Source organism: Neomonachus schauinslandi, chromosome 4 (genome assembly GCF_002201575.2).
Source record: "Neomonachus schauinslandi chromosome 4, ASM220157v2, whole genome shotgun sequence".
Lineage (NCBI taxonomy): Eukaryota > Metazoa > Chordata > Mammalia > Carnivora > Phocidae > Neomonachus > Neomonachus schauinslandi.
The window spans coordinates 57,089,220-57,116,456 of NC_058406.1; the positions used below are offsets into that span (position 1 = coordinate 57,089,220).

The 27,237-nt window shown below is 35.6% G+C and overlaps 1 protein-coding gene across 1 annotated transcript in view; it reads right to left on the reverse strand.

Moving 5' to 3' along the window:
* LOC110570167 (zinc finger protein 19-like) overlaps positions 1-27,237 on the reverse strand; it is a 73,003-nt gene that overhangs the window by 21,001 nt on the left and 24,765 nt on the right. Inside the window, 1 exon segment of the mRNA XM_044914334.1 lies at positions 23,402-23,566. Coding sequence (XP_044770269.1) covers positions 23,402-23,566 — 165 coding nt within the window.

The window sequence follows — 27,237 nt, forward strand, 5'->3', positions numbered from 1 at the left end:
GATTTAAATATTAGAAGACAATATGGGAAAATATATGTTGCCACAAGGTAGGTAAGGTATTCTTAAATATGATGCAAAAATAGAAGCCATATAAGAGAAGACCAAGAAATGTGTTGAAATTAAAATTCTAAAAATAGAATAAAGTTTAAAGAAACACTGCAGAGTTGGGAGCAGATATAGTTGCAATATATACCCAGTAGATGATTATTACCCAGAATATGTAATGAACTATAAATCATTTTTTAAAATAAATAATTATGTTTACTCTTAATATATTTTTTCCATCTTGGTAAATTGTTAATGTCATCTTTAAATTTTTACATTGTTATTTATTTATTTATTTATTTATTTATTTTTAAAAGATTTTATTTATTTATTCATGAGAGACAGAGAGAGAGACAGAGGCAGAGCGAGAAGCAGGCTCCCCACAGAGCAGGGAGCCCGATGCGGGACTCAATCCCAGGACCCTGGGATCATGACCTGAGCCGAAGGCAGACGCTTAACCGACTGAGCCACCCAGGCGTCCCTTGTTATTTATTTTTATTTTTTTATTTCTAAACTTTTTTTTACTTGAGTATAGTTGACACACAATGTTACATTAGTTTCAGGTGTGCAACATAGTGATTCAAGCTCTTTATACTACTCTTCAGGATTCTTAATTTTTTCTCACCCAGGGCTCTCTAAGCATCTGAACTACAAGAAATAATTCTTAGGCTCTTAAATCCAATTCTTTAAAGATCAGTTAATGTTAGTATCCAGTTTTTCAAAACACTGCCATTGGAGCAGTTTATCCAACCGCTTAGAATTTGAAAACTAGGTATCTTTTTATCATGTGCAAATGCAAGAAAATGCTTATTTTCATTAAGGTAGATTTAGATCCTTTTTGTCAGAAGATTTATAGGGTGCATAAATATATCTTACATGTGCTGTGATTAACTTAATTGTCTGTATCTTGGCACTGTTATCCTTGTGCAACTGGATTTGATTACATTGCATTATGACTGGTAATTAAACAGAACAAAATATTATTATATCATTTGTTGGTTTTAGAAGGCCTTGAAACCTTTTTCTAAGAGCTCTTATATGTATTAAAAGCTCTCACCACTATGATCAATGCTCCTAGAATTGTTTCTGGTCACTGAGTTGTCAGGTATACATTTGCCAATTACTTGGGATTTGAGCTCAAAGGCACTGATGTGCGTTGATTTAGGTGAAGGCTTCCAATTCAACCAGGAAGAGGACCCTGGGATCATGACCTGATCCGAAGGCAGGCGCTTAGCGACTGAGCCACCCAGGCGCCCCCTTCCAATGAATCTTGACACTGTCAAGATAGTGCATCTTGTAAATCTTTCTATGATGCCATGAGCAGTGACATGAGGGGTGGAAATATGTTGATTGAAAGACATGCTGGAACTATAGTTGTGACCACGATCCAGAATTTGTACAATTATGAAAAAGATAATGCCTTTCAACAAGGCCATATCCTAGTTGTATGCTTTTTCTTCTCCCACCAACACTTGTTTCTGTCTCCATCTTGAAAGTCATAATTTCAAGCTATTCTACTTTTTATCAAACCCTGCTTTCTTCAGAGAATGTAGAACTAATATGTAGAGATGCCCTATTGTATCCCAAGAACTATGTTATGTCTGATGTGTCATTTAACTCTCACAACCACTTTGTAAATAGGCTCTATTATCATAGTTTTACAGATAAGCAAACTGGGACTTAGATAAAATATATTGCTTAAGAAAAGCTGGGTAGAGAAAGTGGTTCCAAAGCTATTAACCATTTCTTTTCTACTGTGTTGCCTCACAAGAGGTTGTTTGTTTGTTTGTCTGTTGAAATTAAATGGCCCTCCTACCTTTTTTATTCCACAACCACTGAGGTTATTTGTAATGTAGAGACATGGATGTTGCATCCAGCAAGGAGGTCTATGGAACCCCCTCAAGGAACTATGAGGATGAAAGTTTAACATCTCTCTTGATCTAGAATTTGAGAAGGGTAGGCATTATTCTTGGATAGTGGATATTTAAAAAGAACTTCCCCAGGTTGAAGGAAGAAGAGTAAAATAAAAGGGTACCTTTTAGGATTCACAGAATTATGAGAATTCAACTACATATTATAGTCTGTTTTTAAAGTGTTTATGTCTCTCGTTTTATTCACTAGCATACCGAATATGCCAATCTTGCCTATGCTTTGTTACAGAATATTATAAGAAGAGTATTACTGTTATTCTTAAGTCAGAATATTTAAAGGAACCCCAAAGTATCTCCTCAGGCTCACCCTATTTAATTCATTTTTCCTTTAAGGAGACTTTGCCATGAATTTACTCATAGAATTAACATTCCTAGTGATTGTGCCCCTTAGCTTTCAGAAGAAGACAGATATTTTTTCTTTTGAAATGATTTTGATTTTGAAAATGATTTTAGATTTACAGAAGAGTTGCAAGGGTAGTATAGAGAGTTCTTGTATACCTTTCTTTTTAGCATCCCCTAACATTAACATTTTATATAACCATGCACATTTATCAAAACCAAGAAATTAAGATTGGTACATTACTATCAATTGAATTCCAGACTTTGTTCAGATTTCACCAGTTTCCCACTAATTTCCTTTTTCTTTTCCAGGATCCACTTAATCATCATGTCTCCTTAGTAAGAGGAGACAGTTTTTAATGTTCAGTAGTAATGACAGCAAAGATGCAAAAGACTCAGAAAAAGTTGTAGTAGGTGGAAGAGAAAGTTTATTAATCAACTCCTCAAAATCCATAGACAAAGGAACCTCTGTGTCCTTCTATGAGGAAACAATATTGGAAGGTCACCATGAGTCTCTTTTCCCATTGCCCCATTATTTTACTTCTCTAAAGGATAAGATTGAGGTGAACATCATTGTTGTAGAAGACAATAGTCTCTTTTCCCTCTCTTCATCTCTTCAAGTAGTACCTACTCTTCTGTTTGCTAACTGTTCCATTCACTAAACTCTCTGGTGCAGGGCCTTTAGCCTCTGCAAGGGGAAGCCCACAGTTGTCTAGCTGCTTTCCTGACAAGTAGATGGGTATGTCAGTTCACATTACCTGGGACAGAGTAGAAAAATCCATTTTGACCATTTTTTAGAGTGAAAAAGCTAATATTTTGAGATACACAATTATACCTATTTCCTGTGGGGTTTTTTTATGCTATTTAAAATGAAAAGAGGACAAAAGGTGTGATTGGCTCCTTGCAGAACTTACAGCACAGGTCATTTGGTGTATGGTATTTTTTGGCATGGTGATATAAAAAATAGTCTGAATTCCTAAATATCATTTTTAAAAGCATAATTAAAAACACTTTCTGTAAAATAAAGCACTGTTATACCATCAAAATTCCTCACGCAACAATTTATTAATCATGTGTATATATGTGTGTATGTGTACATATATACATACATATTCTGACTAATACACCTCTTATATGTCTTTATGTGTGTATATACATATATATTAGTTCATACATATGTATGTATATACATGGATATATACACATAAATTTATACATATATGTATACACACATGGGTATGTATATGGGTGTATATATATGTGTGTACACATATATATGTGTATATGTATATATATGTGTACACATATATATGTGTGTATATGTATATATATATACATATATATATACATATATATAGCCTATGTGTCATATATTAGGGTAAGCCATGCTGTGCCGACAACTTCAAAGTTGCAGTGGCTTAACCCAGTAAAAACTTATTTCCTGTTCACATTATATATGAATTGCTGGTTGACATGGGACTCAAGTCCCCAGTCATTGAGGAACCCAGGTCAACAAGGGCTCTACCACGTGGTGGTTGCACCATCTAGAACACAAGCCCTTTCCATCACTCAGCATGCAAACAGAGAGCTTGAGTAATTAAATGAGATTTCTACAACCTCAGTTACACACAATTTTCACCCCCAATTTATTGGTCAGAACTAATCACAATGCTTTACTCAACTTTAAGGAAGCCAATAATCACATCTTCTAGGTGTACAGAAGGCAGGGGAGAATAAAGTATTGGAGAAAAATTATATATAATATCTACCACATGAAAAAAATTACTTATGTGAAAAAAATAAATGCTCCTCTGGACATAGGTCAGGATAAGTAACACTAGCAGCTATAACAAGCAACTCCAAATTCCAATGACTTTATATAATGAAAATTTATTTTTTGCTTTTTTGACAACATAATGTAATTGGCAGGAAGTCCCTACTCCAGGCAGTCAGATAGGGACTTTAAGATCTAATGTTTGGTGATGTAGAGTAAACACTGAAAAATGACAACAATAAAGAGGGAGTTCTATTTTACTTCTGGGTTGAATGTAAGATGGATGACATGGTCAGTTCAATTACCTTGTACCACAAAGTGTGATCCCCTTTTTTTTTTTTTAAAGATTTTATTTATTTGTCAGAGAGAGAGACAGAGCACAAGCAGGAGAGCGGCAGGCAGAGGGAGAAGCAGGCTCCCCGCTGAGCGGGGAGCCCCATGTGGGACTCGATCCCAGGACCCTGGGATCATGATCTGAGCCAAAGGCAGCTGCTTAACCAACTTAGCCACCCAGGCATCCCACACAATGTCTGATCCCTTAACAAGTTAAGTGAACAGCACCCTGAAGGGGATTGCTCAACCACTAATTCCCTTAGTGCTCTGAAGTTCTACAAACTACTTTGTTTGAGGGTAGAAAATAGCATCCTGATACGTGAGCAGTGTTCTGAAAGAATAACTTAGTCATTGTGGCTTATTTAAATTGGGCAAGACCTGCCATTAAAAAAAAGGGTAATTTAGAGGAGTTTAAGAAAAATTTATTTTCTCAGCTTTCCTTCTTCTTTGTTCTCTTTCTTGCCTTATATTACTTTTAAACTGTTCAACCACTCCAGCATATAAAATTTGCTACTGACTGAAGTCATGTATATTTGTTATTTCCTGTGTCCTTGATTTATACGGTCCAGTTCTTCAGCATGAATAGCTTACGGTTTGGGGCTACTTGTCTTCCCTTTGCTTAAGTAAACAAACAAAGTTATTCTAGTTCAGAACTTTTAAGATTTGTAAATAATTTGCCATTTCAAAATGAACTAAGAGCCCAAAAACTTTAACCAGGATTCATTTTAAATTATGTGGGGTTATTTAAATATGTCCTAGAACTCTGAAAAATATGTCCAAATTTCTTTCAGAGCTACATTATCCTCATGGTTAAAAACTGGTTAGAGAGAGCCCTGTACTTATGTGAGGCATTCTTGGTTCTTGACTACTAGATGACACTTTGTTATAACTGTCTGTGAGTTGTTAACTAAATAGCACCAACAATCTCTACTGTGGCCTTATGGCTTCTGGATTTTCACTGTGTAACCAGAGCCATGCCGCTGAATAGTTGACCAGTAATCTGGATCCATATTTTTTATTGCCTCTCCAGTTGATTGAGTTTAATTGCTGTGCCAATGTTCAATGTGTAAAATCACCTGATGGTAGGCCCTTGGCTGGCTCTCTTTTGGTGCTGTATATTCACCTCCCTGTGGTTAATTGCAAGGTGGAAATTATGGTGGCTGAACAGGAACAGACCCAGGAGACTCCATTTTATAGCCTATATAAACAAATAGCCTGTGTCTAGGCAGAAGAAAAATTGCCTAGAAACAATAGTTCTTCAACTGAAGTAAAAAGGGCATCATCATTAATATAATACCAAGCAAAGGCAATGGCAAAATAGGTTAAATATTCATCTATAAATTCTGAGCATTAAATGAAATGCCTTGCTAGTTCAATAATGGTATCATGCCGCCTGATACTCAAATCATTAGGTGAACTTAATAATATATATAACTTAATAATATATATAACTTAATATAACTGAATGGTAAAGATAGTATATTCTTTTTTTCTGGTATATTCTGTATATCATCTTGTCCTCAAAAGTTACATTTAACACTAACCATTTAATACATTTCTCATTCTGTGATACTTATGTCATCAGAGTCTTGAGAGCAGATAGTTTTTCATCTCTTCTGACTGATATAGAACCTCTACATAGGACCCCCCATCTTTACTCATTCATGGTTTAACAATACTCTGCTGGGCTTATGGTCTTATATTTTGATTTATCCTTTTTGACTTGTGGACTCTTTTATGTACTATTTTCAGCTGAATAATATTTAATGATAGATTCTCAGTCAGCTTTCTTATTCCTTTTTTGTGTTCCCAGTTGCAGTCTTCTGTAAAGAGGTTAGAATGAATCATGAATATGTTGGTGATTTTATTTGCCACCTGGGAGCCCTAACTTTAAAGTGAGATATTTGAGTTTTGAGCACTTAAGATTGTTGCACACATTAAAACATATTTTTGATGGCATAAATGCTTGATTTAATTCTCTGTCACATTGTCTCAGAGAGTTATTGCATATTTCCTTTACCCTATGTGTTCAAATAAGTTAGTCATGAAGTAGAATATAAATCATTTCAGTACTTCTCTAGGGCATCTTTCTTCAGGGAAGCCTGTGAAATCCTCAACTGTGTTAATATCTGGAGAAAAGACAAAGCACAGTTAATTGATAAATGCATAGTTATGAGGCAAGACTAGATGCTAGCATCACATAAAGCCTATGTATGATGCCTGCTTGTTCAGGCATATAGGACACTGTAAGCATAGTTGACTGAGCACAGAGGTTGTGTAAAATCAGATTAATATGTTCTAAACTATCCATTAGCGAGAGCTCTCAGGGGACAGACTATCATTTTAACTGCTAAAGGTAGAGGGAGAAAAAGGTCAGGTGATAATTCCAGCTCTCTTGACAGAAACTTACTATGATTTCTATAAACTTTCTTTGCTTGTATTTATAACATGCTCCTCTTTATCATCTGTCTTATGGTTTGCATTACTCCAAATAACTCAACTATAAATTATTCTTCATTTTAAATTTGACTATAGAAATCCTCTGAGCATGATGTCATCTCTTGAGTGTTAAGATGGTGATGTATGTTCTTAAGATTGTATTAGATAATGCCTTCTTCAGATTATGTAGAGCAGAAAATTCCAATAACAAAAAATAGATTCTCAGATGGGACTTAATCAGTTGTGTCTCTTCACTTGAGTGAGGGGGATAAGATCACTCCATTAGAACAGATGCCAACATCCTGCTTAGTCAAGCTCAGAATGACATGGGTAGCAACGTAGGACTATCCACTGATGAGGTGTGTCTGAATTTCATCATATTGTTTTTTTATCACAAAAATGATGAATATTATTTGAGTGTTAAGTTAAATATCAGCAGTCAAATTTTAAATAACCCAGCATGAGCACAAATAGTCATCATGATTACACAAAGTTCTTGGGCTATTGTTAATATTCTCCACATTTTCTTGACCTTCTGGATGCATAATATCATTCAAACAAACAAACAAAAAAAGAATCCTAAACCAGTATGTTAGGTTGTCAGGTTCAGAAAGAAGAGAATAATGATAATGGGTTTTGCCTGAGCTTGGGTAATTCCTAGCCCTCTTGGGAACTTGCATTGTGCATGAATCAATTATTTTCATCCATTCCATTATACATTTCATACTTTCTACACTTTAGGCTCTGGGGATATGGAAGTGAGTAAGTTCTGTACTCTGATTTAGTCTGAAATGCCTGTGTGCATTCATTCAAAAAAATTTATTGTGCCCTAACTGTAGATACTAGGAAACAGGTACGTGGGATACATTAGTTAAATAAAGATTTTAGCCTTTATGGAGTGTACATTTTAGTAGGGAAAGGCAGATTATGAACAATAAACATAATGAAAAGTAAATTTTATAGAGTGCTAGAAGGTAATTGTATTTAAAAAAGGAAAGAAACATGGTAAAGAGAATCAATAGTATGCTAATGAAGAAGCAGGGAGGAAAGACTTGTAGAGGTTGCAATTTTAAATGAAGTTGTTGAGATAAGCCACAATGAGAAGGAGACATTTGATCAAAGAATTGAAGGAGGTGTAAGAGTCAGCTCTGTGCATAACTGGGAGAACGTTCATGGAGAGGGAACGGCCAGATCCATTGCCTTAGGGCAGGAGAATGTCTGTGTGTTTGAGCAACAATGAGAAGGGTTAGTGTGGATGGAGTGACTCCATCCCCCATGTGAATATGTGAGTGTCTTCTAATGCCCAACCCAGTTTCTGTGGGTGGATGAGTTGGATACAGTTAGCCTACAACATGTTGAAAAAGGAACCAATAAATACTGAGCACCTAGTATTTGTACCTTATGTTTTCTTACCTCGTCTTCACATTAATCCATTGAGAGTGTTATTATAATCCCCATTTCACAAATTGGGGTAAAATGCATAGATAGGTTCTAGTACCAAGGCAACAAAGTGATCAAGTAATGGGGCTGAGATTTGATCCCTCAAATCCTGAATTCTTTTGACTACACCATCCAACCTCACTAGTAGTCATTACTTTGAGGTTCAATTTCTAAACAAAGCAGCCACAAATACCTAAGGTTGACTAAAACTCAACTCCAAGCCTAGTAAGTAGCGTCCTACTGGTTAATAGGGCCAGAAGTGACTGTGACTCCCACTTGTTTTCTGTCACTCACCTATTTCCCAGCACTCCTTTCCCTGTTTACAGGAAGAGAAGTTGTTGAAGGTGACCTAGGTAGACATCACAGACATCAAGAGATGCAGACAACTATTTCAAACAACCCACCAAAGAGAGCCGTATGACCAGTCTGTGTTCCAATTAGTGTCCCCTTTAGGTCACATTCCTGAGCAGTCATCTGATAACATCTGCTTCTTCCGCCCAGCATGTAACTGTTGGAGTGTTCTGGAGCAGACAGCTGGCACCCCCAATAACAAACCCTTGTCAGCAGCCAGTCCCCTCCATTCCAAAGATTGGAATCTACCTAAAATATAATGTATTTTAACTACAAATGGAGTTCTTAGCATGAAATGTGAATGTTTATGCTGCAAAATTTCATTTCTGACCAAGCCTGAGATTTGTAATCCTTCCTTCCCTAAGGACATAAGTTGTCTGTTCTCTGATAGACGTTTTTATTACTTGCACTTGACCTTCTCTCTTATTACACTGAAAAATACTAAAAATTTTAAGATTACAGTTTACCACACACACACCTACACACATTTACTCAGTCATGCTCTATCTTACTTCAGATAAAATACACAAAATGTCAGTGTAAAACGTAACGCAACAAGGTGAAAGTTGAATCCACTGACTGCTATGTTGAGGTTTGGAAAGGAAAGCAGTAGCAAATAGATCAATGGGAAAGAATAGAGAGAATTAAAACCAGTTTTTCAGAGGGCATGTTATAGGTAGGATCCTGGGCCCACACCCTTAATTTCCCCCATGAATTTGTGCTACTGTGGGAAGAAAGTGGAAAAGCCTATAACCTGGAGGCCTCCTTGAGGTCAGTTTTAGCACAGTGTTACAAACAAAAGAAACACAAATCCAAGTCTGACTGGGCTTTCAAAAAAAATGAAATCTTGACTGGCATATTTGCCTGTATGGGAGACCAGAAACACTGAGTACCCCTCCCCCCTGCAGTGCGACGAGCTTGCAGCTGAAGTATTGCAAACATACCTTCTAAATGTATTCCTAAGATGACAGTAAGAAAAATCCCCAATGGCAAAAGAAAAGGAAGAAAGAGGAAAAAAAGGAGAAAAAAAAAGAAAGGGGAAGAGGAAGAATGAGCTGAAACTCGAATAATGAACCCTGAATGGTAAGCAAATGGGTTACCTGGGATTACCTGGCAGCTGAAGGTGGGATGCAGAGACCCAGCCGCAGAAATAGAACTTGAGACTTTCATATTAAGTCCAGGCCCTCAAAGTGGGCTGAAGTGGTCACAGGTCATTACCAACCCTGCCCCCAGGTAGAAGATAAAAATCATCTTGGGAGTAAAGCATTCCCATTTTGGCACCTGAAGACTACCGCACAGCAAGCCCCCCCCCCCCCCCCCCCGAAACTGGTTGACATCTGGAAAGGACTATTTAAAAACCTCTGGCTTCTAATGAGTCATGATTAGGATTAATAGGAGGATCCATCCTGCAGGGGAAGAACTGAAACCCATCTGTTGTTGTTCCAGAGACATACCTGAGCTCTTTGGACCTTGCACATAATAGTGATCAAGATTTGATGTCCAACACTTAAGGGCGCCTGGGTGGCTCAGTCATTAAGCGTCTGCCTTCGGCTCAGGTCATGATCCCAGGGTCCTGGGATCGAGTCCCACATCGGGCTCCCTGCTCGGCAGGAAGCCTGCTTCTCCCTCTCCCACTCCCCCTGCTTGTGTTCCTGCTCTCGCTATCTCTCTCTCTGTCAAATAAATAAATAAAAAATCTTTAAAAAAAAAAGATTTGATGTCCAAAAGGATGAGGAAACCTAAGTCAGCAGAATCTTTGCTAAAATTCTGTCACAACAGAATTACATTATTAACCACAACAACAGTAATACAGCAATAATAGCAAATATTTAAGAAATGCTTATTTTGTTCCAGGCACTGTCCTAAGGAAAAATGTACTGGATTATTTTAACAAACTCTGAAAAACCACATATTGTCTTTATTTTATAGATAAGGAAACTGCAGTGCAGGGAGGTTACATTCTTGTCCCAGTTCACATGGTTGGTAAGCACCAGAGCCTGGCAATATGGATCTGTGCTAACCCTAGCATATAGGTGGAACTAAGTAAATAGTATTTATTTCAATTTCTTTTTTGTTTGCTGATCTATTGAACAGTCTTGGCTGAGCTGGAAAGAAACAGAGATCACCTTATTTTCTTCTCAAAATCTTCTAGCTCCTAGGCCCTTCTAGAGCCTGGGCCTACCCCAGTCTGCTGCCTCTTACCTATTGGTGGGCACTAGCCTTTGTTCTTGGCATTGCTGTATGTCCTAGTGTACTGCAATGTCGCAGATCATTCTCATTCAGGGACTTTGGAGGAGGAACTATTCTTTTTCATTAAGAGTCCATAGGATTTTCACAGGATAAGTGATAATGTGTGAAGCACCACAAATATAAAAACTGCCACCTTTCATAGTTCTAAGTAGTATGGTAACGTGAGAGACAAAAATGACATTTGTTATGAATTGTAATCACCTCTTTAATCCAAGCTTCTTTAAGAGATAAATTTTTGGAATTGTTATTTGGGAATATTCTAGGATAAAAACAGATATTCTAATTTTTTTTTAATTTAAGAAAGAAAGAATTAAAAACTTGAGTCATAGGTAAATCATTGCCTAGCATATACAAAGACTTAATACAAAGATTTATGAACTAGCTCGATAAATAAATCACATTAAGCTTGTGGCTGCTAAATTAATAGCAAATAAGAATAGATTAAATTTACTTGGAAATAAGCCTTTTGGAAAAAGTTATGAAACAAGAAGCTTACCTGTCCTTTCTTATATTGAACATTTTTGAGAATGGATTCAATTATTTAGTAAATCAGAGTGAGATTTTGTAGAAGGTACAACCTGAAGTTAATGTAAATATTACATTTATCATTAAAACAAACAAAAAAACTTTGAGGCAGATGAGGTAAAAAACCACCAAGATAATTAATTTCTTTTGAGTGTGATATAGGCTTAAAATGCAAAATAATAATAATGATTTTTTTAAAATAAAATTATTAACCTTTTGTATTGTGCATTGCACAAAGCCCTAATATAAGAGCACTGACTTTTTTGAGCTAAATTAAGAATCAGCTTCCTAAGCAAACTCCCCCAAAGTGCAGGTGTAAACTAATGAACAGTGGAGAGTTTATGAGCCTTCATCCAAGATAATTTGTTCTATTAAAATAACTGGGAGGCCTGGAACTCTGAAGAATGTTTGTCATTTTTTAAATGAAATCACTCCTATTTTTGAACAATTTCAACATTCCATGCTACTATTTTTGTCTCCAAGTCTGACTCATCAGTTAGAACCTAAATATTATTTTTAGGTTATAATTCTGTTTTAGATTAAAAAATTATATTGGATACAAACTTGGACTAGATATATTATCCCATGCCAGCTATTTCTTCCAGTTATACTTATTATAATTAAAACCCTTACTATTCTTTTTCTAATGCATTTTCCCATTAAAAAATCATTATTCTAGGTGATGAAATACCTACTTATACTTGGATGTTATCATCTTCTTCGGTCTATTATTATCAAATGTTAAAATATTACTTCCATTTCAAGAACTTCAGTAAGAAGACAACAAAACTGGGGGCTTTTTTTTCATGAAACCAAACAGATGCCTATGCTTAAAAATGAAATTAAAAATAATGGAAAGTTTAAATTGGAATCCAAATAAATAACTCTAAATATTTGCCTGTGCCTTTATTTCTAGAAAACCCATAGAGAAAGATAGAAGAGCAAAACATAATAAAGAAACCTTTAGTCCATATATTTCACTTTAAGAAGTTACATTAACTAGCTGTCAGTATTCAAAATAACATTGTTTCAGACTCACAAACTTCTATAATCTTCCAGAGGAATTTATTCATTAATACCAGTTTTGTGTGTGGTGATAATGTGATAATATAATCTGGTATGTTCTAGAAACTTTCCTTTTTTTTCCAAACTCATTTTGACATCTACCCATTTAGATATATTGACATTATCATCTCAACTTTTATTTTGCCATAACATCAAATTCTCATATCAATGTATGGCTTATGTTTATAAAAGAATTTGAATTTATTTTTCTTTTTCCTATCATCCATATCCACACCCACTGCACACCTAACATTTGAATAATGACTTGCAAAATCCTGATAAAGACAGGGAATAGGAGAGGTCCTAAATAAGGAAAAGGGTAAGAGACATGTTGGAAAAAGGAAAAACACCAGTTGAACTTAAACTAATATGCAGATTATGATTATAACTGACAAATAAGTTGTCCATAAAGGCAGAACTCTTCTACTCTTACTATCTGTTTACATGAGTGTCAATGCTTCAGAAAGAAAGGATGTGCCAGGAAGAAATATAAGTGGTGGTCATGAGTTTGAGAAAAATTTGGGAAAACGAAAAGATTGGTATGTGGCCTGTTTCCCAAGATGTTTTCATGGACAAAGTCTGGGTTGTAGGAAGAGAAGTTATTGAGCTAGAGACAATGGTAGAGGCAGAGATAGAAATAGAATGAGAGAGATTTACAGAAGGCATTCAAAGAACCCATTGTATTTATTAAACACCAGAAAGGGATTTTTATCCAGAGCATATTTTTAAGACCTTCACAATCATTAATAAATCGACAGGGGAAATACCCAGGGGAAATTGTCAATTTTATAAACAGGCCAGACACAGAAGAAAACCAAATCATCAATAAGAAAAATTCTCAACTCCACATTTCAATCAGGAAAATGTAAAATAAATTAACAATGAGATACCATTTCACACCCATAAGGACGTAAAAAGCTAAAACATCACAAATGTTGGTATAGATACACATGGAGGAAACTCACACATGTGAATATAGGATGTGTATGCCGTCTGACCCAGCGCTTCCACTCCCAGGTATTTATCTTAGAGAAACTCATGCTGATGTGCTCAAGCTAACATGTACACTGGTGATTTTTTTTCTTTTCTTTTTTTTTCCTTTTTTTTGCAGTGCTGCTTATTATAGTAAAATAAAATAACTTTCTCTTGTCGGGAGACTGACAAATTATGTTTTCTTCAAACTATGGAATACTCTACAGCAGTTAAAATTAATGATGTAGAGTTTCATGTTTCAATATGGATAAATCTCAAGAGATATAATTTTGAGTGAAGAAAACCAAGTAGCAAATCATACATATAATATGAAAACATGTATGTAAATATTTTAACTCATAAAACAAGAGGATACAAATTTAATGGATGCATATATATGTAGTAAAAGTATAAAAACATGCATGGGAACAGGACATACTAACTTCTGGATGGGATTACCTTCGGGGGTGAGCATAGGGGAGAAAATGAAAGGGAATGGGTTAGGAGGTGCGATTTTTCTGTGATATTTTCTTTCCTTAACAAAAAGGAAGTTGAGGAACTTCCAGTGATGTGATCTTGGCAGCAAGGTCGATTTTTAATCTCCAAAAAATTCCTCCTGAAAAATAAACAAAAAAATTAGGATAGCAAATGAAAAATCTATTGATAACATCTAAATAAAACTAGAAAGAAAAATATTTCCGTAAACTTCAGATTATGAGCACGAATGATAAATCACCTACAGCAGCAGAATAAGAACACGATCAAAGCTGGATGGTAGGAATAGTGAGAAATAAATGGGCACAACCTGTGTACTCCACAAACCAGGGTTTTAAAATTTGCCAACAAATACCCACCTCTAAGAGAAGAAGACCCTACATATTCTGGATGGAAACATAGGAAGACAAATCTGAGAATGACCCGTGAAACTTGGAAAAGTCCCCGGGGTCTGTGAATTAAGAAAACTTCACACAGGTATGAAAAAAAATTAAAGGTCTGAGCTAATTTTAATTTATAGTTAAATGACCACACGGTTGAGCCACCGGTTAACTTCCATTTACAAGTTCAATGACAGAACAAGGAAGTAAACAGAGAAATCCAGAATGTAAAGCATTCTATAGGACAACTAATCCAGTTTCTACAAGTCGGTGTCTGAGGGGAAAAGGAGGAAGAGAAAGACTTCTCTGAATTAAGAGATATTTGTAAGATGTAATCAACTGAAAGTGGGAATCTTGTTTGGATTCTGATTCAAACAAATCAATGGACACATTTTCCAGACCATTCATAATTTGATTTTGGACTAGGTATGAGATGATAGCAAAGAAATATTGCCAATTTTATTATGTGATAATAATACTTTTTTAAAGGAAAATGTCCACAATTTTTAGAGATTTATATTGAATCATATAGGGGTAAAATTTTGCTGCCTGATATTTGCTGTGAAATGCATAAAGAAGGAAAAATGGAAAGAGCAATTTTTTTAAATAGGTTAAGTTATACAAAGCTACATTAATTAAAACAATGTGGTTCTGGCATAAAAACAGACATATAGACCAATGGCATAGAATAGAGAGCCCAGAAATAAATCCTTTTGCATATGGTCAAATGATCAGCAGCAAAAGTGCCAATGGAGGAAAAAGCAGTCTCTTCAACAAATGGAATTGGGAAAATTGGATATTCACATGCAAAAGAATGAACTTGAATCCTTACCTTAGATCATATGCCAAAAATTAAGTCAAAATGGATTAAAGACCTAAGTGTAAGACATAAAGCCATGAAACTACTAGAAGAAAACATAGGGGGAAAGGCTTCATGACACTGAATTTGGCAAGGTTTTTTGTTATGACACCAAAGTACAGAAGCAAAAATAGACAAGTGAGACTATTTCAGATTTCAAAACCTCTGTACATCAAAGAAAATAGTCAACAGAGTGAAAGGCAACCTTCAGATGGGAGAAAATATTTGTAAATCATGTATCTGGAGTTATATTCAGAATACATAAAGGACTCCTACATCTCAACAGCAACAGCAATAACAACAACAACAACAAAAAACAGCCCAATTTAAAAATGGGCAAAAAACTTGAATGCACATTTCTCCAAAATAAATATACAAATGGCCAACAAGTTTATGAAGAAATGCTCATCAAAAGAAAGCATTAAAGAAATGAAAATTGAAATCCCAAAGCAAGATCACCTCACACACATTAAGATGGCCACTAACACAAAAACACAAAATAACTAGTGTTGGTGAGAATGTGAAGATATTACAATTGATGGGAATGTAAAATGGTGCAGCCATTGTGGAAAAACAGTATAGAGGATCCTCAAAACATTAAGAATACAATTGCCATATGATCCAGTGGTCCCACTTCTGCATATGTATTCAAAAGAATTGAAAACAGAATCTCAAAGAGATATTTGCACACCCATGTTCACTGAAGCAGTATTCACAATAACCAAGAAGTGGAAGTAACTCAAATGTCTATCAACAAATGATTGTATAAAGAAATTGTGGAAAATACGTACATTGTAATATTATGTAGTGTGAAAAAAGAAGGAAATCCTGTCACGTACTACAACGTGGATGAAACTTGAAGACATTATGCTAAGTGAAATAAATCAGTCATAAAAAGACAATTACTATATGGTTCCACTTTTCTGAAGTATCTATAATAGTTAAATTCATAGCAGAAAGTTGAATTGTGGTTACCAGGGACTGGGGAAATGGAGGAATGAGAAGTTGTTCAAAGGGCATAGAGTTTCAGTTTTGCAAGATGAAAAATTCTAGCTATCCATTCCATAACAATATGAATATAGTTAGCACTACTGAATTGCACACTTAAAAATGGTTAGGATGGGGGGGCGCCTGGCTGGCTTGGTTGGTGGAGTTTTTGACTCTTGATCTTGGGGTTGTGAGTTCAAGCCCCACGTTGGGTGTAGAGATTACTTAAAAATAAAATCTTTTAAAAAATGGTTAAGATGGGGGGCGCTTGGGTGGCTCAGTTGGTTGGGCGACTGCCTTCGGCTCAGGTCATGATCCTGGAGTCCCAGGATCGAGTCCCGCATTGGGCTCCCTGCTCGGCAGGGAGTCTGCTCCTCCCCTCTGACCCTCCTCCCTCTCATGCTCTCTGTCTCTCATTCTCTCTCTCGCAAATAAATTTAAAAAAAAATGGTTAAGATGGTAAATATTAAGTTATGTGTCTTTACTACAATTAAAAAATAAAAAATAGATTGAATGAATATGACAAAAATTTGACAATTATCTTGGTGGTTGGTATATCTTATACTAGCCTCTAACTTTGAATTTATATTAAAATGTTCATGACTTTTTTTCAGAAAAAAAGAAATTTGAAATATGTATTGCAGTGCATTAACATCTGTTTATTTAGGGCAGGAAGTAATTGGATGTTTTTGTATGCTTGGAACATTTCATGATTCAGAAGAAGTAATGACTATAGAAACTTGACAACATTGAACCTTAAGTTTATTCAGTTTGAGTCCCTGGGTCCTAATTCCAAATTATTATAAGAAAGGAAATCCTGTACTAATCAACAGTGACCAGTGGAGAAGTTCACATAGTTCAAACAGGACTGTATGAAGATGATGATCCAGAAAAAGTGATCTGGGCTTTGAAGAAACTGAAAATGTTTACTATAGGCTGGAAGGGCAGGAAGGATTTTCACTGTAGATTAAAAAACCAAACACAAATGGGTAATAAGGCCTGGATGCATTTGGCTATCACAGTTTGATGCCATTATCCACTCATGCCACTAATAAATCCTGAAACTCCTATGCTATTTTTTTTTCACTTTCTTGAAAGACGAAACAAACAAACAAATAGGGGTGCCTGGGTGGCTCAGATGGTTAAGTGTCTGCCTTCGGCTCAGGTCATGATCCTGGGGTCCTGGGATCAAACCCCGTGTCGGGTTCCCTGCTAGAGGGGAGCCTGCTTCTCCGTCTCCCTCTACTGCTCTCCCTGCTTGTGCTCTTTTGCTCTCTCTGTCAAAATAAATAAATAAAATCTTTAAAAAAAAAAATGCTCGCAGTCTTCCAAGGTATCTGTTGCTATGCCCTGGTAGCTAAAGATGATAAATGATCTTTTCTTTAGGAAATGCTAAAAACTTGTCAGTTATATTAATGATGCAGGCAAGATGAGCTTTTACACAGTGTTATTACTGACTACATAAAAAGAAGAAATTGAATGATATTATATTAGTGATGTAACAGGACAGATGGTATCTACACTTGTGGTTAACATGGAATAATGTATAGGGCACCTGGGTGGCTCAGGCGTTAAGCATCTGCCTTCGGCTCAGGTCCTGATCCCAGGGTCCTGGGATCGAGCCCCGCATTGGGCTTCCTGCTCAGCGGGAAGCCTGCTTCTCCCTCTCCCACTCCCAGTGCTTGTGTTCCCTCTCTCACTATGTCTCTCTCTGTCAAATAAATGAATAAAATCTTAAAAAAAAATAGAATAATGTATAAACGTGTCAAATCACTAAATTGCACATCCGAAACTAACACAACATTGTGTGTCAACTATACTCATATTTAAAAAAAAAAGCAAAAATTGATAACATCAGCATCAAAACAAAATTGCATTCCCTGAATCAAATAGGTCATAAATGACTATCAAAGCCCCCCCCCAACCAATTACTGGGGAAATCTGCCCTATAATTTTATACCAATTCTTTATTGCTGCTCTTTATATTTTTGCATGGTTAAGAGAAGTTTCTGAATATGACCTATAAAGATCTTTTAAAAAGTTTATTATTTACTGTGTATTTTGAAATAATTATAGATTTACAAAAAGTTTCTATAATGTAAAGTCCTTGGGTACCCTCATCTACTTTGTCCCAATGGTCACATCATTGTACACAGTACAATGTCAAAGGCAGGAAATTTATCTTGGTACAATGTTGCATATAGTTCTGTGTCATTTTATCATTTGTATAGATTCCTGTAACCAGCACTGCAATGAAGATACAGAATTCTGCCATCACCACAAAGGTCTACTAGTGTCAGAATCAAATGGAGAAGGCTTTTTCTTTTCTTTTTTTCCTTTTATTTGCCAGTTTCAAAATGCCAAGTTATACTCTTCCATCTTCTGATATCAAATGTAGAAATCTTACCTCCCTTTAAGTTACTTTTTTCACTTATAATTGTCTTGAATACTTCCTCTACATACATTGAGGTCCACATCAGAAAAATATTGTACTTTGCACTGATGCTGCATGAAGGAAACTGTTTTCCTGCTGGCTGGTAGTGACAGTCCCCCCCACTGACCTCTGGTATCACTTCTGTGGAGATGGGAGGGTGCCTTCTTACTGCCAGGCGGAGACGGGAGTCCAGGTTCCCAGGGGACTTCCACTGACACTGTCAGAAGAGGCTTGCTACTGCTGGATGAGGATGAGAGTCCCATCTCCCAATCTGGCTTCTCTCTCACCACACCTGGGAAAGGTAGAAGTCAAGGATCCCCACCCAGCTTTTGCTGACAGTGATGGGACTAGAGCTGCAGTTTGTTCCACGGTGCACTTCTGCAGTTATTATCTAAAAAATTCATCTTGCTAAGCTGCCCCTTTCCTTGTCCTTTGCTAGAAAGAACTGGATTTTATGAGGGCTCTAATTTGTCAGTTTCCATTGTTTTTTCCAGGTATGGCTTCTCCAGCACCCAGTCCAGGATATAGGAGTCCAAAAGGTAACCCAGGGAACTGGCCACCATCTTTCTTGGGTTCTCAGGTCCACAGTTGGTCAGCCTTCTTCTCCTTACCTGTCAGCCTTCTTATGTTTATGTATCACATCCAGGACTTTTGCGTTCACTTAGGGGAAGGAATAGGGAGAAGTGCATCTACTCCATTGTGGTCCAGAACCAGACACCTAGTGAGATTTTAGAACTTCATGAAGTTTAACTTTGTCCAGGCATTTTTTGATTTGATTAAGCATTAAGCAGCTGTGAGTAAACATTTCTTTGTCATCTAATTGAAGACAATAAGAGACATGACTTATGGTGGAGTTACCACTTCACACCAACTCTAAAAGCTAAACTAATAAATTCAGCCACCTGACAGGTCATCTTCAAAGAACAATGTGATTTCCTTTGGAAACCAGTAGCAACAGGGCTTGACTGTGGCCTAGATATGTACTAAAATAACTAAAGGAAGAAATGTATGAACTGATTATTAATGTGAAACCTCAGAAGGGGGAGTGCTTCAAACCCAATTTTAATACTTTCCATTTCAACATCATGAAGTGAGAAAATGCCCTGAACAAAGGAGTGGATTTCCCAATACTGTATTCTTAGACACTCTATCCTTAGGCAGAAAAATGTATGTACTGGGCTAACATAATTTGACCAACTCAGCCCTTTTGTTCTGATTCCACAAAAGGAAATAATTTTACACTTATCTATTGGACTCCTTGTCAAGTTCTTAGAGAAAATAAGATGAGAAGAAGATTCAAACATCTGATACCTGCGGCAACTCTATTTCTCAGTATAATTCTTTAAATTGGCATTCTCACCAGTATCTCATGAGTTTTGATTAGTGTGACCCAGTCCCTCATTTCCAGACCTTCAAAGCTGAGAAGTAGATAATGAAAAAAATGAAAACAAAGGCATTCTCTCACATAACTACAGTACTATTAACAAAATCAGGAAAATTGATACTGATAAACACTTATCAAATTTATAGCCTATATTCAAATTTTATCAATTTTCTCAGTAATATTCTTCATAGCTATATTTTTCTCTCTGACATAACCCTGGAATAATTTTTTTCTTTAAGAAGTCTAGGTTCCTTGATAAATAGAAATCAAGATCTAGGTATTAGGTGTGTTCAATGCTGTCGTAACTTTTAGATAATCTCTGTGAACATATCTAGTATATGTACATGTACATGTACACACATGTATGGCTATATCTATAATCACTTCTAAATTTATTTATCTAGATAAGTAAATATTAAAAATCATGAGTTTATAGTGATATTTTCCATTTCAATTGAATACCAATGTTTCTTCTCTTCATATTTATAACTTTCCCTTAAAATACTACTCCCATTGCTTTTAACATGTTTACACATTTGTTTAAACAATTTTAATACTGCTAACCCATATCATTGCAAAAAGCCAACTTATTAACTGAAGTTCAGTATTTGTTTAAAGTTTTTGGTAAAATTACATGCAATGAAATGCATAACTCTTAAGTGTACAATTTGATAATTTTTGGCAAATGTTTACACCTGTGTAACCTGCAACCCCTCTACTTCTGCTAAGCATGGAACAAAACCACCCAGGGAAAAGTCAAGAACATATGCAAGGAGGTGATTATAATGATTGGTCAGAGAGTTTTATTTATTTTTTTTTTTAAGATTTTATTTTTAAGTCATCTCTACACCTAACGTGGGGTTCAAACTCACAAACCCAAGATCAAGAGTCACATGCTCTACCAACTGAGCCAGCCAGGCAACCCCCCAGAGAATTTTAGTGAATCAAGGGGAGGAGTAAGGACATGGGAGATGGACAATGAAAAGGAGATAGAATTAGTGGATTTGAGATTCATGCAGGGTTGAGGGATAACATGGGACATTTTCTTATGATGTGTCATATCTCTGTGACAACATAGTGACTGAGACAATAGAGGTTTATTGTCAAAATATGAAAATATATTGAGAATTCATTTGCTTTTGAATAATCCTAATGGCTACTTTTCCCTGGGAACAGCTTTCTCTCTTGAGGCCACTTACAGATTAGTGCATGCATTTATAAATTGCTTTCTACATTTGCTAATCTTAATATGAACGTGTGAAATAAAAGAACACAAAACTTGTCTTATGGTTGTTATTATTTATTTTAGATGGCAATTCAGCACTTCCTAGAAAGATGCCATTCAGCTTTACAATTTTAATGAACAAATGCATCACCTTCTAATGAGAGACTTTTGGTCCTGAAACTTGACTGAGAAATTATAGAGTCCTTTTAGAATTTTGTATTGTAAAATAATTATAGTAAGTTATAAAGATCCCTCTAAGAATGTAGTGTGAAATATAACTAGGTTTTCTTCTATCTTGCTTAATAGTGGACAGTATTAATTTTTCCAATTTAAAAAGAAAAAATGTCAAAATCACTTTATGAAGCCAACAGAGTCCATTCCAGAATTTCCATATAGGTTATTTATTTTTAGGCTTCAGTTAATAGAATATTTTTGTTTTGCTTCAACTTTAATATAACCTAAAATATGTACATATTCATAGCCTTGTTTCATTTATGTAATTTATATCACCTATATGAAAAACCCTTCACTAATAATCCATGACTGGAGCTGTTATAAGTAGAAGTAAATGGTCACTCACAACACATAAATTCAATCTAGAGTTTACGGACAATAGTTTCTGTTTATGTATTCTCTTTATTGCTTCATTAAACAAAATTTTATATTTGTACTACCATATGCTTGGATTAAAGATAGCCTTCAAAAAAATGAATGGTGCAAGGACAGCTGGTATATTTTCTCAGAAGAGTGTGCATTCTATGACCTAAGAAAGTTCATTGAATCTCTTTATAGTTCACATCTCAATTGGTAAAGTGGGGTTGGTGGAGGCAGTGACCTGAACTATTGAGTTTAGAGATTTATACAAATTGCAGATTCTTTTTTTTTTTTTTGGTGCAACATGGTTTTTGGTCATTTCATTGCTCTATATGTATATAGAAAAGTATATAGAAAGGAAAAGTATATAGAGAAGGGGAACAAAGGGGAAATACATGTATCACTTTAAAATTTTATGTCTCAAATGTACCAGTAATTATAACTGAGATGTAAACTGGAAGGTTTAAAATAATCGCTTTTTTCTCAAACACACTTTCCAAATTTCTGTTAAACTCTAAAGGTTCTTCTCTGTGTGTATAGTTCTTCTATTATTAACAAATACATTCAACACTGAACTTCAGCAAAGAAAGGGGTGAGACAGAGAAAGGGATGGAGGTAGGAAGATATGTTTACCAGTAACTTTGAGCAAGTTTATTTAATCTTTTTGAATCTCAGATTTCTTACCTATAAATTGAAGACAACAAAATCTATATTGAAAAGATTGTAATGAGAATTAGAACTAAAAGGTAAAGAATTTAATATTACTGGGGAAAGAGAAGGGACATAATAAAACATCCTTACTATTACATCCTGGAGTCAGGGAGCCTGTGTCCTATCTCTGACTATGTGAGTGGACCTGTTCAACTTTTGCTTTTTCAACAGTAGAAAAGAAATAATACCTGTTTTAGCTATTTCACAGAGTTATTAATAGAATGAAGAAAAAAGTAATGAAATTACCTATATTTGTTGTAAAGTCCTATAGAAATAAATGAAATTAGTGTTTACTAAAGTTCTATTGGAGTTTTGAAATTACTAGTTCGTTTTTTGTATTTGAATAGAGTTGCTTAGATTGAAATTTTAAGAAATTACTAGATATCAAACATACACAGTCAGAGAAGCAGTTTTTGTATCATTCTCCATTGCTTTTTTTTTTTGCTTTTCTTAAAATTTTTAATTAGTTTCAGAGGTGGAATTAAGTGATTCATCAGTTGCATATAACACCCAGTGCTCATCACAATAAGTGCCCTCCTTAATGCCCTTCACACAATTACTGCATCCCCCCTACCCACTTACCCTCCAGCAACCCTGTTTGTTTCCTAAAGTTCGGTATCTCTTATGGTTTGCCTCCCTCTCAATTTTCATCTCTTTATTTTTCCTTCCCTTCCCCTACGTTCATTTGTTTTGTTTCTTAAATTCCATGTATGAGTGAAATCATATGGTATTTGTCTTTCTCTTACTTATTTCCTGTAACATAATACACTCTAGTTCTATCCATGTCATTGCAAATGGCAAGATTTCATTCTTTTGATGGGTGGGTAATATTCCATTGTATATATATACCACATCTTTGCTTTCTCACATGGCTGATAAGCAGCACCACCAGAGTTGACCTGATGTAAGCTGAGACCAGGAATTCTTGGCTGCTTCTCATTGTTCCTGGTCTGCCCTATGACACCTGCTGTGTGAGATTCCCTATTCTCATGTTGAATTTCATCCTCTTGCTCATTGCCTCCATAAGTTACTTCTTAGAAAAAGCAAAGAAGAAACATTAACTTTGAGCATTAAGGAAAATGAGTCATGATGTTAAAAAAATAACATCCGGGCGCCTGGGTGGCTCAGTTGGTTAAGCGACTGCCTTCGGCTCAGGTCATGATCCTGGAGTCCCGGGATCGAGTCCCGCATCGGGCTCCCTGCTCGTCAGGGAGTCTGCTTCTCCCTCTGACCCTCCCCCCTCTCATGTGCTCTCTCTCTTTCAAATAAATAAATAAAATCTTTAAAAAAAAAAAATAACATCCTTTTTAAGACTTTCTGCAGCATGGTCATAAATATGGTCACTTTTTGTGATAAATATTAGAGGGATTTATCTATTTATTCCCATATTCCATTCTGTATCTTTAAGAAGCCCAGTCTGCTATATTTTTATTAGCTTTCTCTTCTTCAATTTATTTGTCAGTGACTTTACATATGTGTTTAGAAATTGTGATTTTATTTTCATCTATTTCATGAAACTTTGCCTCTGTTGCAAGATTTGCAATTGTACTTGGTGCTGTAATTACTTGGCATTATATTACCATTATATTATCAGATGTTCTCAGTATCTGGCAATCAGCAAGAAACAGATAAAACAGTACATAATGGGAGAAAATAGAAGCTAGTGATTAAGTCATCAGTGAACATGTATGTGTTATTAAGACTTCTGCATCCCTATACAGACTACAACTGCAGAGAGTCAAGATATACAGAAGATTACCTATAACCTATGAAACAAGCACTACTATTATTATGCTCATTTCACACAGGAAGAAACTGAGGCTTAGCCATGTTCAAGTTGCAATATTATAAAGTTTTGTAAGTGACAGAGTCAAGGATTGAACCTACATCTGACTCTGACCTCTAAAGACATCATAGTAAACCATAAAGAACTTCAATTTGATTATGTGTTTTTAAGGAAAAACAGAGAAACAAGGTCAAGGTAAAGGTCAATAAAAACTGTTAATAAAATACACAATTGTGTGATCAACACCATTAATTTTGCATGAATTCAGAAAAGGATATTGGTTTATAGAATGAAAGAAGATGGGGATTGTAGAGATAATTTAGTATTATGCAAGGCAGGTAAACTGATTGTCCCAAACCACATAATCTTAGTGATACAGATGGGTTTTAAAACTACAACTCCTTGCTTTTTCTAAGATAAACTTGTGACAAAATAAAAAAATTATATCTTATTTGTGAGATTCAAACTTTTTAATAATGTACATCATGAAGTTAGCCCAAACTGGATAACATTAACTTGATACTATAGTGATGCAGAAGAGGTGGAGAAAAAATTAGAATGATTCAGCATTAAACCTGTCTATATGGAAGCTTTAATGTATATCAGACACTTTTGGGTCCTGTGGATGCAGAATTAATGAGTAGCTCACAGTGTTAGGGAACAGAGAAACATTTACCAACAAGGATAATGTAATAAGTGCAATTTGAAAGGTAAATCACGAAATGTTGTGGGCACTCAGAGTGGGGAGGGATTAATTCAGCCTAAAAGATTTCTATTGATCCTGTTGTGGTGTCTCACAGAAGAGATGAGATTTGAGTTTAACAGGCATCTAAGGGGCTGAAGGCTATGCCAATCAGAAAGAACAGCAAAGGTATAAGATCTCATACAGCAAAGTGTGTTAAGGGAATAACAGGAAATTCAACAAAACTCCAAATATTTATGCAAGAGCCTCAGAAATATATTTTGAAGAATGCTTAGCTTGTAAAAATCGAAAACCATTCTGTTCAGAAAAGCCTTGCTAATTTCAAATTTTGCTTAAGTAAAAAATATCCTTTAGAATACATTTTCACTCTTCCGGTATCAGCATTAGCAGCGTCTCCATTGACACTTACATTTTAATAATTGTCACAAGCTGTAAGTGTTGACCACCTGTGACTAACCACAAACTCTCATCATATTGGTTATAATTTTGCCTATATGTCTTTGAAGAAATGTCTAGACTTTGTCAGACTATTTACATTTCAGTTATGAAATTCAATAAAATAAGAGGGTAACAAACTCAAATAGCACTGACTAATGTGAACTGATGCAATGAGAATCTTTCCAGTTCCATGAGCAAAAAAATCTTCCCCGTATGGTATCTGCTGTTTGCAGTCTGTTCTTTTCTCAGAATAGTTACCACTCATAAAGCTTTTTTTTTTTTTCATACAGAAAGCAAAACTTTCTCATTCCTTAACATTTGTTTATGCCCCAGTGGAATTCTTTTCCTAGGTTCAAATTTGTGTGAGCCTGGAGGACATCTATATTATAATACCTTACATGTCTTACATGTCTTCCTCCCAGACCTGAATAGATTGGATCTTGAGGGAAGGGATGAAATCTCACCCATGTAGTATTTCCAGTATCTGGCACTTAGTAGGTATTTTATCAGTGAGAAATAGATGAATAAGAATAAGTGAATGAAACTAGAGAAAGCCCCACTGATCTGAGTATTGTGAATCTAGAAGAAGTATAACTTAGATGTTTAAGAAAAGAGATTACCTGAAATGTTGGGATTTTATGGAGTCAAAAATAACCCTCTCCTTTTTACCCACTCCTGAGTTTGTAAAGTAAGACACATAAAACAGATGGACATTTCTTTTTTTTTTTAAAGTAAGTTATATTACTGATAAACTGTTTAAAGATAATGATTTAAATTTACAGTAAAAATAATTTTCCAATACTTTATCTCAGGATTGCATAGACTTATCTCCCAAGTTATCAGCATAGCTGGACACTACAGAGCCCTCCCATAGGAGTCTCCTTACTAGTTGGCAAAGAGAAAATTAGATATATTTGTTCATTCTAGAAATACTAATCATACACCTATTGTGTTCTAGGCAATAGAGCTATGATGTTGAATAATTTCTGGGCTCACAATGTTGGATGGAAGTGAATAGGTGATTTCAATATAGCATAATGTAGGGCACTAAGGGAGAACAGGAAGAGCTCAAAGCCTGGACTTAGAAAACTTCAGGAATGTTTCCTATGGGATATCCAAGATGTGGCTTGAAGGAAGAGTAATAGCTCTCTAGTAAAAACGAATGTTCCAGACCAAAAAAAAAAAATGAAGCATAAAGAACCCTTTTTTTAAGTGATTGGAGGGTAGAATATGAATGGACAGAGAGATGGAGGGAAGGAAGAAAGAAGAGAAAAAAAAGAGTATGAAAACAAGGCATAAAAGGTTGGTAGAGGACGGTTCAGGAAGGCTTTGCAAGCAATTTTAGGTACTTTCCACTGGACTCTCTCCTAAATGCAGTAATAGTTAACTGAATGGTTTCCAGCTGGAGAATGACATGTTATTTTGTCCACTTTGTGAAATATGTTAGGAAAGATGGCAGGAGGATCATTTGGGAGACTTGAACATCAGTAGAGGCAGGAAGATTGGAGAGAAGTAGACAGATTTGAGAAGCATATAGGATGCACTGTCAAGAGGAATTGGTGGCAGGAAGAAAGAGGAGTCAAGCCCAGTGCCATTGTTCTCTGGCCTAAGTGGAGAGTTGATGTGCCATTCTCTAATCAAAGTAAGATGGGGGGTCAAAGAGGGTGATTTAGGCCTATGATAATGAATTAATTTTTAGATTGATGAGTTTGGGGAGTCTGGGGATCATTATTGGCAGTAGGACATACAGAAAAATGAAACACAAATACAATCTGGG